At 38.5% G+C, this 20385-nt stretch overlaps 1 protein-coding gene across 8 annotated transcripts in view; it reads left to right on the top strand.

The window, feature by feature from the left end:
• GOLGA4 (golgin A4) overlaps positions 1-20385 on the top strand; it is a 95490-nt gene that overhangs the window by 43246 nt on the left and 31859 nt on the right. For 7 of the 8 annotated variants that reach the window (XM_055804186.1, XM_055804185.1, XM_055804189.1 and 4 more), the window contains 9 exons: positions 1161-1226; positions 2370-2684; positions 4688-4735; positions 5168-5224; positions 9843-9941; positions 10475-10613; positions 12057-12244; positions 13247-13330; positions 14157-14304. In XM_055804186.1, the coding sequence (XP_055660161.1) occupies positions 1161-1226; positions 2370-2684; positions 4688-4735; positions 5168-5224; positions 9843-9941; positions 10475-10613; positions 12057-12244; positions 13247-13330; positions 14157-14304 (1144 nt within the window). Of the gene's footprint in view, positions 1-1160; positions 1227-2369; positions 2685-4687; positions 4736-5167; positions 5225-9842; positions 9942-10474; positions 10614-12056; positions 12245-13246; positions 13331-14128; positions 14305-20385 lie in introns of those variants that run through there. The other variant, XM_027785276.2, reaches the window with a different exon arrangement.

Raw genomic sequence — 20385 nt, 5'->3', positions numbered from 1 at the left:
CATTTCTCTGGCTTCCTTAACTCTCTGGATTTCTCTTCTGTGGTGGTTTCTAAGTTCGCTTCACAGCAAACCTGTCTGAAGCCCTTTTACACCAAATCTTTCCTCTTCTACATTTAGCATTTGTGTATACTTACCTGGGTGTTCACACAGAGTAGAAGCTGTGGGTGTGATCATGTAGCAGATACACCCCTGGAAGATTACGATTGATATTTTAGTTGTATATACACCTTAGATTTTACAGCTTGCCTATAACTATCAGGGTACATCTTGATTAAAAATTAAGTTACACTGCTTTTAGCCGATTTCTGCATATTTTGTTTGATATGTCTCAGTGATTTGCTTCTTTTGGAAAAAATTCATATCCAAGATGGTTTCTGGCATGTTTTGCTACTTAGTTTGACCTGGTTTAAACACCAGAAAACCATCAAGATTTGTACAGATGGGAAAAGCAGAATAGACAGACTAGCAACAGAAAAGTCTGAACGCTGAGGGGGAGAAAAAAAGAAAAAGAAAAAAAAGAAAACCCCTGAAAAACCAACCCCCAAACTATCGTTTTCTGTTGTGTTGGTTTTGTTGCTTTGAGTGGAGGATTTTTTGGCTTTTTTTTTTTTTTTTTTCTTTTTTTGGGAGCGCAGAGTATGAGTGAACTTTTGCACAGGTTGTTTTTTCTCAAAGTCTAATTTTCTTCCTGTGCTTGTTTGGAATCTTAAACAGCCTGTCACCAGCACTTTTTTCCAGGTGGTTTCCACATACCACCACCTGCCCCCCCTGTGTGTTTCCACTGTTACTCACGTTGGCTGTAAACAACACTGGTCATCAATTAGGTTTTTCCTGCTATCATTTTGTCTTTCTGGTGTTTCTTTGATTTGTGCATAAATGTTACATAAATAATCATTATGAATAATGTAATTGGAGATGTCAGCATTTGCAGATGTCTCATACTAATCCATGCACACATAGCCGCTTTGTAGTTCTGTATACTGCAGCAATCTGTTTTGAATTTAACAAACTAGCTTGTTTGCATGAAGACATCTTAATAAACATTCAGCAGAAAGTACTAAAAACACAGGCAAGGAAAAAGCACAAATGCTATTTGTAGGAATTGGTGAATTTCAGGCCTTGTAGTCTATTTCTTCTAACAGTTGTTTTTCCTCCTGTAGAACTTGAGTAAACAACCGCTCCCCAGATCCACAGAAAACTATGGCAGTGGACCTGCCTCCCCACAGGTATGGCATGGATGTGAGGGGGGTGTTTCCTCCTTCACTGCCACATTGTCTTTGTGTTATGTTATCTTAAGTGCCCGGTATGTATCTTCGTGCTGGAGTAGGGGTGACAAGTACTTGCCCATCAGAATACTAGGCTGTTTTGTTTGCGTCTGATCTCATGAGCTGGTATTAGGCATTGTCACTGATGCGCAGAGCATTTTTTTGTAGGGCCAGGTTAGCAGTACTGCAGGCTGCCTGTGTTGAGGACAGCCAGCACGAGGTACAGGACATTAATCTCACTTTCAAAAGTAGAGAGCATACTGCATAGCTAGAAAGCTGATTTCTAGCTGAAGGTGAAGAACTGGTAGGCTTAAAAAAAATTTAGTGACATTCTTTAATACGTCTCAGAAAAAGTTTAGCTTGCTGAGTGGGATTAGCAGTGTGTCCCAACAGTTGATTGTGGGGGCAACATCATGCAGTGATGCTTTCAGATCGTTCTGTAGCACCAGTACTATTTGGTACCATAACACAGAACCTTTTGTTGTAGAACAGCATAAATGCTTTAGCTGCATAAATCAATAATAGCATTTTTTAATGTTTTATATATATATATGTATAATAGTAAAAATCATAAAGTCATTTCAAATAAAACAAAAACTAGAAAAGGACTGTTTAAGACAGCATGCTAGCACTGTCATACAAGGTCTTTACAGTAAAGTTGTTCTCTTAATCATAGGAAAATATCTTTGTGTCTTTGAGATAAATACAGTCTTCTGTTCAATGCACCAAGAAGTGAGTCACAATATTTATTTTTTTAGATTTGGGACAACAGTAAATGCAACTTTATTGTAGTTACATCTTTTTCACTTTTTAAAGGGCTTACACAGAAATACATCCGTTTAGAAGTTTAAACCAGAGCTGTAGATTTTAAACCAGAGCATTGGATTTGGTTGCTGTCTGAAATTGCCCACATCTGGTAGTTGCATGCTTCATTTTTCTGCACAAGGAGGTGATTCTTCTAAGGGAGTGGTCACTGTTTGGTGTCAGGCATGTGTCTGGCAGTGGCTTTTCCTTTGCCCAGGTCAGGTCTGTTTCCTGGACTTTGGTGTGTCTTGTCTGCCTGAAAGCAGTGCAGAAGTAATTACTTGCTTTGTATTTTTGCAGCTAAGTGACACTCAGTCTTTCACCCAGAGGCTTCAGCTCCGAGTTCCCTCCATGGAGTCTTTGTTTCGAAGCCCAGTAAAAGAGTCCCTGTTCCGCTCTTCTTCTAAGGAGTCCCTGGTACGAACTTCCTCAAGAGACTCATTGAATCGACTGGACTTGGATGCAGCTGGTCCCACCTTTGATCCACCATCAGACATTGAAAGTGAAACAGAAGAGCCGCCGGGCAATGTGGACAGCCTCAGCAAAGAGCAGTTGCTGCAGCGACTGCGCAGAATGGAGCGCAGTTTGGGCAACTATAGGGGAAAATACTCAGAGGTAGGCAACGTTGTGACTCACTTGCCTGGGCAGAGAGAGGAAAAAGATGGGGCTAACAGATACAGCAGTAGTGGATAATCTTTTTGTTTTCCTGTCTGGAGCAAATGGATCAACTTCTAGCTAACATGGACGTTAAATTATTATTGTAAGTCTAGTTATTTTTGGCCTAGATGGGTCAGATGTTTTTCTGGTAATAAAACTTGGAAATCCGTTTCTTCTCTTGCTTATAAATATTGTCATATTATCAGCAATAGAAATTAATTAGTGGTTACTCAGAGCAAGTAGGCCTATGAAGGTTTCCGCTGAGAGCAGCGGCAAGCATAGCTTGTACTTGCATGGCAGCAAATTCTCTTCTGAAACTTGGACTTGAAATGCACAATGTATATTCCATGCATGAGTGATAGGCAAGTGTTTTGGTTTTAATAAGTTCTATTCCCCATAATTTCCAGATATTCCCTGGAAGGAATTCAGTCAAGGACTGTTTCTTCCTCTATTTTAGTGAAAACCAATGATACAAGTAGTTTTGCCACTCTTTTCCAAACGGTTGAGAAAGGTGAAGCTTTCCAAGTGGTGGTGTTGCATTTGTTTACTTATAAGTTTGTGTCTGTGTTGTATTTAAAACTGGATATTTGCACTGTTTTTTACAGTTCTTTTAAATGTTTGTTGCCCTTCAATACAAAAATTCCTGTGCAGACTTTTGGCTATTAGTGTCAAAGTCCCTGGAATCTAAAATATCTATACAGCAATTACAGTACTCAGCATGTGCCTGAAAAAACAGGTGTCTTCCATTAATTCATTAATTGTTGCCTCCCATTGATTTTTCATTCTTTTCCAGCAAGCATAATAAGATAGTTCTTTAAAAAAGTGTATGTAAAATGTCTTGCTGAAATGAAAACTCTTCAGGTTGTGAGTTTGTTTTGGTGAGGTTTTTGTTGTTTGGGGTTTTTTTTAGTGTAGTCTGTCCAGCAAGTATTAATTTTCTCTGTCAAAAAGGCCTCACACTACTTTTTTGAGTTTCTTCTGTTGCAAAGAATTACTCTTTTGGAACTTGGGAGAAATTAGTCTAAATATATGATGAGTATTTGAGATGTAATTTTTTTTTTCCTCAATTAAAGTAGGATACAAAGTTAGCATATCAAAAATATGGTAAGGGAAACTACCCATTGTAGTTTTAGGGGTTTTTTAAGTGCAAAATAAGTATGACCTTGACATTAAAAGTAATTTTGAATTCTGAAAAATCCTTATTTATTTTAAATAAGAATTTGAAGATCTCTTTTGACTTAAAGAGTTCTGGTTTGGACATTTTAAATTCGTTTTCAAATTATGGAAAATTAAAGGAAAACAGAATATTCTAGTTCCCAGTGCCATTATGCTACTTTAGCTTTGGACAGCTTAGGCAATTGTGATCAAATTTTTAATTAAACTAAATTGTGTAGTTACTTATGAAGTCCTTCTGTCAGCTTACAATGAGAAATATTGTCCACTTCCAGTCTGTCTTTGTTGTCTGGGTATATGCAAAGCACATGGGATGAGAACTTTCAGTATTATGCAGACCCTTTTTGGCTAGATTTGTAAATTTATTTTTTAGTTTTGTCTCATTGTAAGACTAATTTTACTTACGCTCTCTGGGACGCGTACCCTTACAAATGCACATCCCTGTGGGTAGCTGTCTGGGATGTAACTTTCTGATACAGTCGAGTTTTGACTGTGTGTATTGAAGCATGGCTGTTCTTAGAGGTCTTTTCAGTGAAGGAAAAACTGCATGAATGCTGAGTAACCTCACTGTTTCGTCACGTAAGCTTTGGGTTTTTAACATGTTGGAGATATTTTATAAATGGAAAAAGGAAACATTGAGAAAATGAGAAAATGTAAGTACATTTCTGTCAGCTTTCTCAAGCGAAGTGAAGAGTTCGAAAATGCAGATACTGCTACAGCTAAGTAAATTATTTTGATAGCTATAAGCAGATGCATTATCATCATTGTACCTGATTTCTGTATTTTAGCTAGTGTCTGCTTACCAAGTTATCCAGCGGGAGAAGAAGAAGCTACAGGTAAGCATTAATTTTCATCCTCTTTTACCTGAAGGCTTTTCTGAATCTTAAAGTGTGTAGTACAGATACGGATTTAATTTTCAGTGCACTCTGTGTGTGGTTACACAGTATGTTGTGTACGTATGTGTGTGTGCATGTATAACAAAAAAATCTGGGCTGCAATTTCTAAGGAAGCCAAGATAACATTAGTTTGTCAAAATAAATGTGAAACTGTTGTACTCCAGCCTTTGTTATTGCATCAGCTGAGTTCAGGTGATAGATTACCAACCCACAGTTGGCGTTTTATGGTAACACTTACACATCAAGCTTGGCTTGAAAGAGAAGTATAAAGCTTTAATGCTTCTTCTGAAATACAATTCAGTTTATTTATAATTATTTATATATAAAGTTACATTTAATAAACCTGATGTTTATTCTTCCTTTTTTTTTAAGGGCATTCTGAGTCAAAGTCAGGATAAAGCACTTCGCAGGATCGGAGAACTAAGAGAGGTAGTTCTCTTTATTCATTGAATATTTACTTTATACCACATATACGTAGGATCTTTCTCTGCCTAGTTTTTGATTATTTTTTTTTGTTCACTTTACAGAATATTTGATACCACATAGCAGGGGTTTTTGTTGCTTGTTTTCATTTATTTATCTGGGGTTATTTCTCTGGCTTCTTTCCTATTCAGCAGCTTATTGTCATACTCTTCAGACAGAGCAGCCCATCATACCAACTGCAGTGCTTTTCTATTCATTGTGAAATCGGTAGAAATGTGTGTGGTTCTTGCAGTGTTGTTTGGCCCAGCAGTAGACACCTCTGTGCAATTTGTTTCTCTTCTAGTATTGAGAAATAATAATGTTGGGCAAAAGCAAGTAATAGGAACTTTTAAGTAAAGATTTTAAGGAGTACCAGTAACAAAATTTAGGATAATTTTTTTTTTAAATACTCATCCTGATCTCAGTTATAAGTTTTACATTGGTTTTATGGATTTGTAGTATAGTTTGATTTCAATCATAAGATGAGGTAGGTTGTGTTAAGATTATTGTCTCCTTAGGTTATAGTGAAATTAAAAGAAGAAGCTCTAATGTATTTGGTATTGATAATAAATACGTTGGTCTTAATTAAGAGACATGTACAAATTATTGGGTGGAGGAAATTAAAAGGGCGGGTTCACAAAAGCCACATTGTCAAACCTCGATGAGGCAGAATATGAAGCTGAAGCCTTTTTACTGCCCCGAGAGCCAGTGCAGCATGGGGTTGAGAGAGGGGCGCGAGGGTCTCTCTGCTCATGCTCTTCCTTTGCTTGGGAGCTGGGTCCCAGCTCGTTCAAAGCCATGGGCTTGCTCTGTGGCTGTGCTCCTGATGAGCAGCAGTGCTGGCACGGAGGTTGCAAGAGCCATCAGACCAGGGGAGGTCCCACCTTTGCCTGAGGGCAGACTAGCTGCAGGCAGTTGGGTGTCCTGCCTGCAGATGGGCCAGTGTCTGTCCCTTGAGGGCAAGGGACAGGGACTGTGAGCATCCAGCCGTGGATGCACCCAGGGCTTATGCTGGCTCCCAGGGGCTGGCCCTGTGCCACTGCTCGAGCAGCCAGTCGTTTCGAAGGAGGTCACCGGCAAATTGCGGGGCATTCTTCAGCCATGTGGGGTGTAATGCAGGTAATCAGGCTGGGAGTCATGTGTCCCATGGGGATAGCATTTCGGTTCAGATGTGTGCTGCTTCTGCCCCAGCAGCTGTGAACAGTGGGCAGCATGCAGGGTGTGCTGTGCTCATCTGAGCTGAAGCCAGTGCCTGGGCTGTTGCTCTGTCGCGAGCTAAACTGTCAGCCCGTAGTGCGGAGAACACTCAGCATTACTGACAGAAGTAGCTTGCCACTGTTGGGTTTTTTTTTCCAGCTCACTACAAGGTTAAATGAAAGAATCTCTTTCTGTGTTAAGGCATGTATCTACGTGCCTTAGTAGGTTTAGTTTTCTATCTTACTGGTATTTGGTAAAGTTTGTAAAGCATATATATATGAGTTAAAGCTTTTGATTATGAAAAAGGGTTGGATGTGTGCATACTTATTTTTCACTTCTGTCATATTCCTGATTCATATAGATATGTTATATATATTTCAGATTTTATATATATATATATTTATAAAATTATTTGGCATAAAATTTAATTTCATTCTTATAAATCTTGTAGATTTAAAGATCCCTCAAATCTAACGCTGAACTTTTTTCTTATTAATTTAAAACCTTCAGAAAGTGTTTTTTGGGTCTTTTGGAAGACCAGGTGTTACATGGTGTTAGGTAAACCAGACTTAAAAGAAAAATTACAAATAAAATGGTATGTTTCCTTTGTGGAAGCTAAAATGCTACTAGTTAGGTCATTCATTAATGTAAGAATTTATCAGAAATTAGTTTTAAAAATCTTCATCATACAGTCCATTTCCCCCTTAAATACATTGAATCAGGTAAGTTTCTTCTGACAGGGCCATGCAAGAATAAACTTAAGTCTCCTTTGAGGCCAAGTTGACGGTGTGAAATAGTCCCTGAAATTCAGCCTGTCTTTTGCTTACCTTAGTTTTCTCCTTTTAAGAGTAATTCCTCAACAGCAGTCTTCAAGCAGTCTTCAGTGTTGTTAAAACAAGGATCAGAGGGGACTTTGGGATCCAAAGAGGACTATTTCTGTGTTGATTTCAGTAAATCTCTTTGCTGCTTGTTCTTGCACTGAGCTGTGTTGCTTTGCTTGGAAGTTTTTGTTTCTAAAGCTCAGAAGCACAAGGCAGAAGTGTGACCAGTAGCTCTTGAGAACCTCTGGCTATGCAGGGTTAAAAAGAGGATAATAGTTACTTGGGAAGACAGAGGAATGGTTTTCCCAGTGTCCTCCTTCCAGCACTGTCCTGTCTGTGCATGGCTGGGCAGGCTCAGCTCCCACAGCTGCGGTTCTCACGGCTGGTATCAGGCTCAGCTACGGCAGCCGGGATTCACCCTTTTAGGTAAGGGGCAGGCAGCAAGACAGCAGAGAAGCAAGAGTCAGAGATGAAGAAAAGCAGTGCAGGAATTGTCCAGTGCCGTGTGTTTTGTCTCTTGTTGCTTTTTCATCCTTTCTATCATCCTGTATCTTTGCCTAGCTAACAGAACCCGTGTTTATGGGTGTTACTTGTTTTTATACAAGGGATCTTTGCAGAGTAAATGGTCATAGAAGCATTAGCTTTATGGGTTAAATCACTGGGGAAATATATATGATGAAGTAAATATATAAATAAAAAAAACCCCAAACAAATAAAAAAAGGCAAGCAAGTTTGGGCACTGCATGCATGAAATGTATGTGGTTCTGATTCTCTCGATAAGCAGTTGTTTGAATTAAGTATATTTATTTTCTATTAGAACAATAATTATTTAAAGAAATTAAGATACTTAAACTTTAAAAGCGTGGGAAGTAAATAAAAGAAACCTCCCTAACGCAGTATTTTGTAAGATTATATAGATCTGACTGCTTCGCTTAGGCAAACATCTACAAGTTTCTAAAGATGTTCAGCCAAATGAATCTAAGTAAGTAGCAAGTTGTAGTGGGTTTGCACGGCAAGGGTTTGGTAGCTGGGGGGCTGTGGCTTCTGTGAGAAAATGCCAGAAGCTTCCCCCATGTCTAACAGAGCCAGTGCCAGCCGGCTCCAAGATGGACCTGCTGGTGGCTAGGTTGGAGCTCATTGGTGACGGTGGTAGCACCTTTGGGATAACATATTTAAGAGGCGGGGAGGAAATCTGCTGGAAAAAAAACTGCAGTGGAAGAGAGAGGTGAGAATATGTGAGAGCAGCAACTCTGCAGCCCCCCAGGTCAGCGCAGGAGGAGGCAGGAGGCACTCCAGGCACTGGAGCAGGGATTCCCCTGCAGCCCATGGTGAAGGCCATGGTGAGCCAGGCTGTCCCCCTCAGCCCATGGAGCCTGCAGGGGAGCAGATCCCCACCTGCAGCCCGGGAAGGACCCCACGTTGGAGAAGGGGAATGCCTGAAGGAGGCTGTCACCTGAGGGACGCCCATGCTGGAGCAGGTTTGCTGGCAGGCTTGTGACCCTGTAGGGGACCCACGCTGGAGCAGGCGCCTGAAGGACTGCACCCCATGGAAGGGACCCACACTGGAGCAGTGTGTGACAAACTGCAGCCCATGGGAAGGACTCACATTGGAGAAGTTCATGGAGAACTGTCTCCTGTGGGAGGGACCCCGTGCTGGAGCAGTGAAAGAGTGAGAGGAGGAAGAAGTGGCAGAAACAATGTGTGATGGAGTGACTGTAACCCCCATTCCCTCGTCCCCTTGCACCCCTTGCGGGGAGGAGGTAGAGAAATGGGGAATTAAGTTAAGCCCAGGAAGAAGGGAGGGGTGGGGGGAAGGTGTTTTTCTTTATTTGAATGGTAATAAATAAAACTAGTTTTCCCCGAGTAGAGTCTGTTTTGCCCATGACAGTAATCACTGAGTGATCTCCCTGTCCTTATCTTGACTCATGAGCCTTTCTTTGTATTTTCTCTCCCGTCTAGTTGAGGAGGGGAATGATAGGGCTGCTTTGGTGGGCACCTGGCATCCAGCCAGGGTCAAATCACCACACAAGTGAAGCCACATAGTGGAGTTCCTTGATATTCTCTGGCTTTTCCACTTTAAAATGTTCGCGCAACAAAAAAAGCCAACTTTCTGCTCTTATAAATGGCATTTCTCATGTTAGAATGCTAACCTGGTGAATGAGTGTAAAACAAAGGTACATTTCTGCTGTTTATGTTGACTTAATCTGGTGGCTAAATGAAGAATCCAGTTTACTGAAGTGCAGTCTTCAACGTCCAGGAGAAATGTGTGCATGGAAGACAGTTTTAAGGAGCAGGCTTGAAGTGACCCCTACACAAACTTACTTTTAGGAAGGAAGAATCCTTTGCTTCACATCTAGAGTCTTGCTGTTTTAATGTTGGTGTTGTAATAGGATGTTCTTACTACATTGTGTGGAATGCTGTATAGTAAAAAAATACCCACTTCATGGTTGCCTTCTGGGGTCACGAGTGCGAGGAGGTATTTTTAATATTATTTCTTAATATTTTGATACGTCTTTTAAATTCACATTTCAGTTTTCGTTTGAGATGCATTTATTTATGATTCTCAGGAGCTTCAGATGGATCAACAAGCTAAGAAACATCTCCAAGAGGAATTTGATGCTTCCTTAGAAGAAAAGGATCAACTTATTAGTGTCCTTCAAACTCAGGTAAGATACCTTACTCAAGAGATGGTTTTTAAAACTGCTGTGCCTACCTTTTTCCTTTTTTTTTTTAAATTATGTATTTCTTGTAATGCATATCCATGTTTTATTTTAATTGCTGCAATGTTGTAAAGGTTATTGAGAATGTATGATTATCTAGAAATTAAATGCATCCTTGTGATGGAGGATACCTTTGTAAAATGTCACTCCTGTTAAATATGATTGCTTGATCTGTGCTTAAATACCTTTGTAATGTCTTTGTAATCAAGAACATAACATTAACAGGTTTGAACTAAAATTGCTTTGGCAAAATGTATGTATTTTCCTTAATTGGTGTTTGTTTCTTCACTCATAGTGGTACTATTTTTGTTAATTGGAATTTTATAAATTTTGGATTTTATAAAATACAAAAAAATCTCAGGTATTTTCCTTTCTCTACTTGCTGTTACAAATTTCATTTAACTCTAGTTTCGAAGATGAAAACATGATCTACTTAGAATCCTAGGTTTTTTTCTTAACTAAAAGAACATTTTGTTTAGGTGTCGTTGCTGAAACAGAGGTTACAGAATGGTCAGATAGGCACTGAATTGCCTGATCCAAATATCCAATCTGAACCACAAGTTCAAAGTCCAACAAAAGAAATCAGTACAGAAAACACTGTGGAACCAGGAAGCAATGGTAGGTATTGCAGCTTTTCCAAGAGATCTTGAATTCTGGGGAATAAGCCTGCTGTTATTTCTGATGGAATAACAATACTTGAGGCTGAATGTGTCATAGTAAGGATGAATTTTCTAGAGGGAGACAATTGTTTTGAAGACAGTGTGGCAGCTAGAGGACAGGACGACCCTTCTAAGCTACTAAATTTGCTTAAGAATTCAAATTTCATATGTCTTGCCTTTGCCAGTAGTGATGACAGTATAATGATTATTGCTTTTGCTGGTAAGGCTGTTACTATCCTCACTTAATAGCAAGGACTTGTCCCTGGAGTTTAGAGGGAAGACTGGTTGCCAGTCTGTCACTCTTCACACCCCACACCCCTTTTTTTTCTTTTTTGTTGGTTGGTTGGTTTTTGCTTTCCCAGGAACAAGTAAAAGCAAAGCAGGTTTGGTATTTTTGCTATTGAATAAGCTGAGTGTTTCTCACGTCAGGAGGTTATTTGAGTTATGGGACTCCCAGTATTATGTATATTTGATTACTAAGCAAGGGACGTTACAATGCTGATACCAATGAATGACACTTTTATTATGTATCCTTCGTAAGAGGTAGTGTTCAGGCGAAGGTGAACATGCATCTTGAAATGGTCTTTGTTGAGCATCTGCCTTGATTTTTGTTTATTAGGATGATATGAAGCGTTAGATCAGTGATTTTTCTTATCCAGTGTCATGTCTTTTGCAGTGCTTAGGAAATAACATAAGTATTCACTCCCTAAGAATCCGGGTTCATGATGTTTCCTCTGTCGGAATCTGCTTCTGGATTATAGTGTTACACTAATATATAGGGTTTTATATATATAGTTATACTGTTACACTTATGGTTGTTAAATGAACCTCTGAGTTTGATCCTATTTTCATGCCAGGTATTCTTACAGCCTCCAGAGCATCAGAGCAGAACACACAGTAAAATATTACCCAATGAGCTAGTTACGCAGAGAGGAGTACAGCTCAGAAAGATGCTAAACATGGCCTACTGAATGTAGTATTGCAAACTTGGATACTTTAGAATTAACGTCATACCTAGCACTGGGAAAGCAGGAATCTGTGTGCTTGTGCCTGAGAGATGTGATTTGCTTTGCTTCGTGTTTTTTCCTGCCTGTGAATATTCTGCTAGTAGTATCAGGCAAGTTTTTAAACCACGATGACTTTTTTAATTGCATAGAAAACCTTGTTGAATAATAGTTTGGTTTTGGAGCTTCCATAGTAATTGGGGTTTTGTAAATTGATTTGCATTAATTTTCTGTGTGTGTGTGTAGCGTGTTTCTGGCAGTTACTGTAATCACTAGGAAGTTTTGCAGACTTCACACAACTGTAGAGACCTGTGAGTTGCCTGCAGCGTGAATGATGAATGCAGCTCTACATTTTAGAAATGGTGTACATATGATACCATTGGTATGTTGCCTTGTAGAGGGTAATGAAGATTCTGCTAAAACACTGGAAACGCTTAATCAGAGGGTGAAGCGCCAAGAGAACTTGCTGCAACGTTGTAAGGAGATGATCCGGTCACATAAGGAGCGCTGCACACAGTTAACCAATGAGAAAGAGGCACTTCAAGAACAGTTAGAAGAGAGGCTTCAGGAACTGGAGAAAATGAAGGTATTGAAAAATGCTCTTTATGGGTAGCTAGTAAAATATGATAAGAATTCCGATATTTCAAAAAATTATTAATAGGGCAGATCATTAAACAAATTGTCCCTGTACCTTTTTGGAGTTAAAGGTGCAAAACCACCTGGAATGAACACATTGAGCAATTACTCTTCTTTACAGCTTTTTGAGTGTGAAACCTTACTGTATGAATAACATGCTATTGAAATGGTGTCAGTAATAAAGTACCTGTGGGAAATTGGGGTGAGGAAAAGACTGTCCTAGCACAGAAGACACAGAAGGGAGGTAAAGTGAGGAAAGTGGAGCAGAGCTAAACCTTTAAGACGTAGTGGAAGAGGCATCAGTTATGTAAATGAATAGAACACACAGAAAGGCGAGCACAATATAGTGAAGATAACATAAGTGTAGTCCCAAAGCTAAATTAATATTGTGCTCAGTTTTCCTTTTAAGGCCATTAATGCTGAGTGTGGAGTAAAGAGTGAGGTGGCTGATAGTTCATGGAAACATGAAAATGTGCTAAGTATAGCTGTACTCAGCTTCAGTTCTGGAGATCAGATTCTCTTCTCTGAGCACTAGGGTTTGAAAGAGCTCTGCAAGACTTTATTTTATGAACCTTTTCCACAAGGCCAGTAATAAGCATTACGTTACTTTGCTGAGATCCTCCTGTAAGCCAAGATACAGGTAATAGAGCAGGTGCCTTGGGCATGTTTTTTGGCCATTTTACTGTAGTAGCTCTGACATCCATGCGAGAACTGTGGAGGCTGTAACAAAGCCTTCAGATAACAGACTTATTATGGAAGCCGTGAGGCAGCCAAGCACTGGGGGATTTAAACGTAATTTAAAGCTGCCTACCTTAATTTCCCTGGTTTCTGTTCTGTGCTGTTCTTCCAAGGCATAGTGCCGGCTGAGAGTCAAACCGAAGCTGTTTGTCAGAAGGAGGTATTTTCTTACCGATGGCAGTGCTTTAAACTTGTGGTTGGGGGTTTTTTGCAGGACCTTCACATGGCTGAGAAGACTAAACTGATTACACAGCTGCGGGATGCCAAGGATTTGATTGAGCAGCTAGAACAAGACAAGGTAAATAAAAGAGTTTTCTTCAAGCTCTTGCGTAGTTTTTGAAGATGTTTAAAACTCAAAATACCTGGCTTTTGGGGATTAGAAGCTGTTACTAGTAGTCTGATGTGATTTGGTTTATGTTTTAACAATCAAGTAATTGAAGCTACTTGAGAATTTTATTGTATAGATACTATAGGGTATTTGTTAGGCTGTACTTAATACTGCAAGGTTATGTTATTTAGGGCGGAACGATTATGCCAGCTTTAAAAAACAAAAAAACCTTCCAAACACTAGTGAAGATGAGATACAATGTAAGTGAATTAAAAAATGACCAGTGAAGGGAAAGTAACTGTAATTTCTTATGAATATGAAAAGTTTCTCAGGGTACTTTTTTTGTTCCTTAAAGCTTTTTTTTTTACCACAGTCTGGCTACTTGGAGTAACTTCTGGTGGTGTGATAAGCAACATGACTAACAGTCACCATATGTGCATGTTCTCTAAGAAGCCGCCACTCTACAATGCTTTTAGGTTTGGTTTTTTTTCAGAATACATACTTCAAAGAAAAGTGTCTGTACCAGAAGGAGGAATTTTTCTGATGGTCCTTAGTTGTTGGAGGAGTTCTTTTCACCACTAAGATAAATTTTGGCTACTCTTCAAAATAGCGCTTGTTCTTACCTTCTTTTTGTTAGCATTTTCTTTTTTCTGACACAGGAAAATACTGCTATCTCTGGTCTTGTAGTAATAGACTAAATTTTATTCCTGACAAGGTTCGTGTCCTAGCTTGAAATTGTTTCAGCTATATGTTTTATTTATTTGCTAGCTTTTTATCACAAGGACCTTTTCCATAGGGCATGGTAATTGCAGAGACAAAGCGACAAATGCATGAAACATTGGAAATGAAGGAGGAGGAGATAGCCCAACTGCGTGCTCGGATCAAACAAATAACTACAAAAGGCGAGGAATTAAAAGAACAGAAAGAAAAATCTGAAAGAGCTGGTAAGAAATTCTGGAGATTATTAGCTTTTGCATTTAAACATGAGAAAGCTTCAGCGTGGTCTTTTTGCAGTCTTTCATCAGTAGTTGTTTGGAATGGATATAAAGAGATCTTCTTTTCTCTAATGTTCTACATATCACCCCTGCTAAGCATCATTACTAACTTCACTTCTGGTCAGCAGAGTTTAAGGATGTCTTTGACTAGTTGGTCTCTTACCGATTCAGCTGGAATTAGGAAGGAGACTGCTGAAGGGCAGCTGTACTTTCCCGTTTGTAGGACAAAAGTTTGATAGTTTTGTGTTGGTGTAACTTCAGGAGGGAAACCTGCAACTCCCTATAAATTATCATTATAACGCCACCCATGTTTTACATAGAAAATACAGCAGTGTGTAAGAGGTTGGGAAGAAGCAGAAGCAAGAGGATGTATTATAACCATAATAAGCACTTTCTTTCAGTAACTATAGCAAAAGTATGTCTGATTTCTTTGCAGTGAAACAGCAGCGAATGACTCCTTTTGCTTCAGGCTTTGGACCGCGCGCGCGGTTATGTAACTATTAGACGCTGTAGTTTGCTTTTGATGGAAGTTAGGTAGCATTAATTATGTGTGCTTGCAGTTCTCCTTTTACCTGTAACAATTTTAAAAGGCCCATCTGCCCCACCTTTGTTTTTTAACAGTGAAATTGTTTTGGATTGTATCTACAATTTTTTTAGAATAGTTTAGTTTGTTCTCATAAGCATCTAAAGGAGTTCACTCTTTTGTTAGAAGGTCAGATGTGGTTAGTTTGCATAAAACATGTATTCTCTTTCTCTAAAACGTGATGAGATGTTCTAACAATACAGTTATTTTAGATAACAGAGGGGGTTATTTTCAATCTACATAGATTTAGATCAGAACTTTCAATTTTAAAGATCAGTTTGGGTAGATCATTCTGCTGTAATACAGAAAAGCAGCTTGAACACTCATTGTGTGAAACATTTTGATTAGATGTCCTACTCTCCTATGCTTTCAGGTTGAATATGTCTTTCACTCTGGAAATTCATATTTCAGAAGTCAGTCAGCAGTCAGCCTTGCTAAAGTTGAATTTTGTTCCGTTCTTAGAGACTAGGAAGCTTTTCTTCATGATTTAAAAAAAAAAACAAAAACAAAAAAAACCAAACCAAAAACAAAACAAAAAAGAATAGCTGAGAGTATTTTAATACTTTTTTAGATACAAAGTTATTGTCACAGTTGTTTGAAACGCAGCGGGTTTTGGTACAGTAGAAATCTCTTAATTATGAACTATTATCTACACACTCTGGTTAATAGTAATTTCCTCAGGTTTGTGTAGCCACAATTTGAAAATGGGATAGAGATGATGCTCAGGATACATGGAAAACTTAACTATTGTAGCCAGAAGTAATTTTACTTATGAATAATGTGTTGAGTACACCACCCTTTTTTAAGGGGGATTTGTGTGTTGAATATGCTCACTTTTAAATACAATTTGGAAGTACTTCTGGTGACTTTTATGGTGCATAGGCATCCGCTTTGCGTTTGAGTGCATTTATGTTTGTACTCTGTTAAGCATGCATATATGAATATTGGAACCCTTGGAAAATAAGTTAATACTACTTCTAAGACAGGCAAAATTATATGGTGACCTTTATTAGGTTTTCTTGGCTTTATGCATTCCAAAAATCTTGTGACATACAATAGAAGTATATTTCAGTACAGTTGAACTAAACTGTTCAGGCATGTGAGAACACCACCATCAGTATTGGGAGAGCCTGAAATTACTTCTAGGTCACAACTTTTGAGGTGCACTGGTTTTAAGAATTTGGCAGTTTCTTGTGTTTGAGGTCAACATGTTTTAAGTTCTGTTTCTTGCATATTTAATGTGAGATGACTTTAAATACCAGACTTCTCTTTTTCAATATCATGGTTTAATGAAGAATTGACTTCATGGAATATTATGTTTGTAGAAATGTTGATTTCATTGATGTTATGGCAGAATAAGGATAAGCATAATATACTTGGATACTTTTGCAGTGCTATATTGTAGGCTAAAAAGTGGTATATTCTTCCACTTTATGTTTTTAACTTGTCCAGGGTTACATGTCTGGCTTTTTTCTTTGTAATTCAGTGAACTTACTGAAACGCTCCGGTGTTTGATTTAACATTGATGCATTTTTGTCTACTGAAACAGTGAAAATATATGTATGCTTGTTTTGTGTGTGTTGTGTAAACTGTAACTTGGTCTCCCCAGTTAAGTTCATTTTTTTTTGTAGTTAGAGGTACATTATGTTGAAATCTCACAGAGCATCTTGTTTTTGTGCATCCACACATGCCAATAAGTGAATCATGGTGCCTTTCCCAAGCCTTGTATGAACAGGACTGGGGTAAGGGCTCTCTTTTCTTACATCACACATTGGGTGCTTGAACTGGGCTCTAAAAAGTAAATTCTGTGCTTCTCAGGCACTTTTACTGGAAGTAACTGCAACTTATTATTTTATTTTTTTCAATGCTTTGCAATGTACACAGAGTATTTACATTTTACTTCAACAAAGGTATTTGTAGCATTTATAAATATACTGGCAAACTGAAGTTTGTGTCTCCTGAGACTACATGGCATAAGTCCTTTCAAACTTCTCAGGATGCAGATTATTGACTGAGTTAATATCTTGTACAGCATACCCCCCAAAAAAAGTTATTTAGCAAGCAAATTCAATTTTCTTTCCTTTGCCATTCTTTGTAGGTGACATTTCCTTTGCAAGCTTAATTAGCATATCTTTTGCACCTTTCTACAGGGAAACAAAAATCTTGTACTGTTTATTCAAAAACCTGCCTAGATGCACTACAGGAAAGGAATTCAGCCTTTGTGTCTCAAACTTTTGACAAAATGCCTGCTCTCAGCCTTCAGTAAGAAAACATCAGATCCCTCCTTTGGCATCCTGTTTAGCACTTTCTTCACGATTTTCAGCAGTAGATGGCACTATGGTTGAAGATACGTGTCTGCAGCACTGGGAGAGTAAGGAAGGAGTCTTTGCAGTATGGACTGGTGTTACACCGGGTATGGGATGCAAGGCGAAGGGAACAGGGACTGGTACTTCGGAGCAGCATATGTCAATCGGTCAGGTCTCTAGCACATGTTTTATAAAAACCAGTTTTACAACCTTGCAGTTCTTAAACTCTGCTAAGGCTCCTTTTGTGTAATTTATATACTGCACAGGAAGGTTTCCAGTTTGTCTGGCTTGGTCACGTGAATGGTATTTCGCAAGACTCACCTGAGACTCTGTTGGTGTGCTTGTTACCACTTTTTGATTTGCCACGGTGACTTTGTGAGACTTTGCTTAACCTTGGTTAAAAGGTCTTTCCTCAACAGTAGCTCTGCTGGTTGGGGAAGGATACCGACAGTGCCTTTACTCTTTGCATCCAGAACTGATGTATTTGCATAAAAACATGGACTTTTATTCCAGGCTTTTATCCACGGTAGAATTAAAATCTCCCATAGATCAAAAATAATAGTAATCATTTAGACCATGTTATGTGTACATGATGATAGTTCAGCCCTCTGCTGGTTTGTTGTTACGCTACACTAGAATTAACTACTTCGAATAAAAATGTTCTGTTTTGCTTAAGTGCTAAAAGTGCCTGAGATGCATATAATTTAACTTTTAGACAGCTAAGTGTGTTCCTGTGAAGTGTTGCTGCTTTGTGCTTTCATAGCCCCTTGGCATTTTTATCCATCAGCTTTTGTCTAGCTTTTGTGTTAGCATCCCGCTTGCGATGATGGTGATGCAGCTGTCATACTGCATGTTGCTCAGCTATTACTGATCAGTAGTCAATCCTAGTGTGAAGCTAGGTCTTCTGTTTGGCAGATTTGTGGGCTGTGGCGAATGCATTCTCTTTTCTTTTGCAGAAGTAAGGTTTCTGAAGTGAAAATAAAATATGTATTGCTCAGAACAAGGGTCAGAAAACACGTATGGAAAAGTGAAATAACTTAATCTTTTACTTGCAGCCTTTATTTTCAAGATACACTCTGTAAAAGTCTGTAAGGTTTGTTTGTGTGTTTATTTAAGAAAAAAAAGAAAAAAAAAAGCCATGTATGGTGCTTTAATACTGAAGGACTTAGCCAGTTTTGCCAGCTATGCATGCTTCTGTAAGGGCTGAGTGGAGCATCAGGGTAGTCGGTGTGGCACAGGCTGTGTACGTAACAGAGTTGTGCCCAGGGTGGTGAGGGGGGGGGGGTGACTGGAGTCCTGTGGGTCCCAGGTGGCAAATGCCCTGATGGAGACTGTGAAGAACTCTGCTTGGAAAATAAGGAAATACAAGCCTTGTGCATGGCTTTCATTATGTTTTTAACTGTTTTCCTGTTTAAAATAATCTCCATTGCTCTTGATTTTTTGTGATGAGTTTTAATATTTATTATTCAGAGTAGAACTGGGAGTGAAAAAGTGGATACAGTGATAAGCTTTAGTATTGCCAGTCAGTAACAACCCTTTTTTTTCCCTAAAACATGATTGTTGCTGTGAGTAGTCAGAAAAGGGCTTCCTCAGAAAACAGAAGAAGATTGGGTGAATGCAATTTTATGGAATTAAGTTACTTGGAAACATATTTGCAGCACTGTCTCAAAAGTAAAAAAGATTGTGGTTAAAAGCTTCGGTTTTGAATGTTATCAGAAGATGTGGAATGGAGAATGTTGCTCACTTCTCAAAATCATGCCTGAATGTTATTAAAGATAGTTTCAAAAAGTCAAGGTTTATGAGAATTGCTGTCAATGTCTACTAAGTAATGGTGAATCAAGGAAACTAGAGATGTGTCTGTCTGTTACGATATTTCTTTTTGGGATAGAACTAAGTGGAAGAAAGCTTAGCATAATAAATTAAATTTTAAAAATTACTTTGTTCTGTCTGCTCCCAGAGTAGTATCCAAGTAGTACAGGGTATAGTAGAATAATATTCTTTTAGGATTTTTGTGCTCTGATAAATTACAGTCTTGATATTGACACTGTGATTTTGAATTTTACAGAGGTGTTTTGCCAAAGTTCTTTTATGCAAAAAATTAACCATATAGTAGATTGTTCTGAGACTGAATTGTCCTTTGATGTGCAGCAGGAGTTTTCCACATTTATGATCCATTGAGAAAAACAGGTTTCCCTAACAGTGATTAAATTCTAGTCTTGCGTAATTCTGTATAGATTCTGCCATCAGTTTCAGTGAGGAACTCAGATACTGTTACTGATGATTAATAATAATATGATAGTGATGATGATAATAAACCAGCTCACAACACAGGAATTTATTTTCTTTGTTTTCATATCTAAGCGATCATTTATGAAGTGAATACAGTATGTTAGAATATGTTTCCTTAGCATGGGAAAAAGCTGTGGAATTATTGCTTCTGATTTGTAAATTAAAATGTGTTTCAGCAGACTTGTGCATCTTGTGCAAATGTAAATAAATCACTGCAGCTTGAGTGTTCTTCTGAAAAATTTTCTAGATTTTCAAGTTTTCTGGAAGCAAATCTTAATATTTTTTTCTTATATTTTATCTGCAAGTTTTAGAAGCACAGGCCATTCTTCATAATGCACAAGCATTTTCCCAGTGTCTCTGAATTGCACTGATAGTAGTTTACATTAAAAGTAAATAGTGAAATAATGAAATTAGCAAAGCTATCTGTATGGACTCCACCAAACCCACAGTTCGAAGAGAAGATTATCTAGGTTGTACGGTTTGAAATGAACAGCTCTAGGTAAATAAAGGGCCTGGTGTTATACTTCAGTGTTGTATTGAGGAAGAACACTTTCATGAATCAGTAAAAACTGACTTGCATGGCAGTCATTCCTGGTTTATGCTTCTGTCTGCTTGTTTTACTGGAAGAACTACTTGTGAATTGCCTTCTCATCATGCAGCTTTTTTCCTCTTCTTCAGAGTTACTCAGCAGACATAGGCAGAAGAGGAGCCATAGTTTATTTATACGGTTTATGTATTTTATAGTGATTTTAGGGGAAGAAATAGAAGCTACAGAATGTATTGGAAGACACAGCTATTTGTCAGTTCTCTTTCCTTTCTAGGTAATAAACCCATGTGAACTCTTGATGGATT

This window comes from Falco peregrinus, chromosome 5, assembly GCF_023634155.1.
Source record: "Falco peregrinus isolate bFalPer1 chromosome 5, bFalPer1.pri, whole genome shotgun sequence".
Lineage (NCBI taxonomy): Eukaryota > Metazoa > Chordata > Aves > Falconiformes > Falconidae > Falco > Falco peregrinus.
Note: the sequence above shows the minus strand (reverse complement) of the source record. Positions and strands in the feature narration are given on the sequence as shown.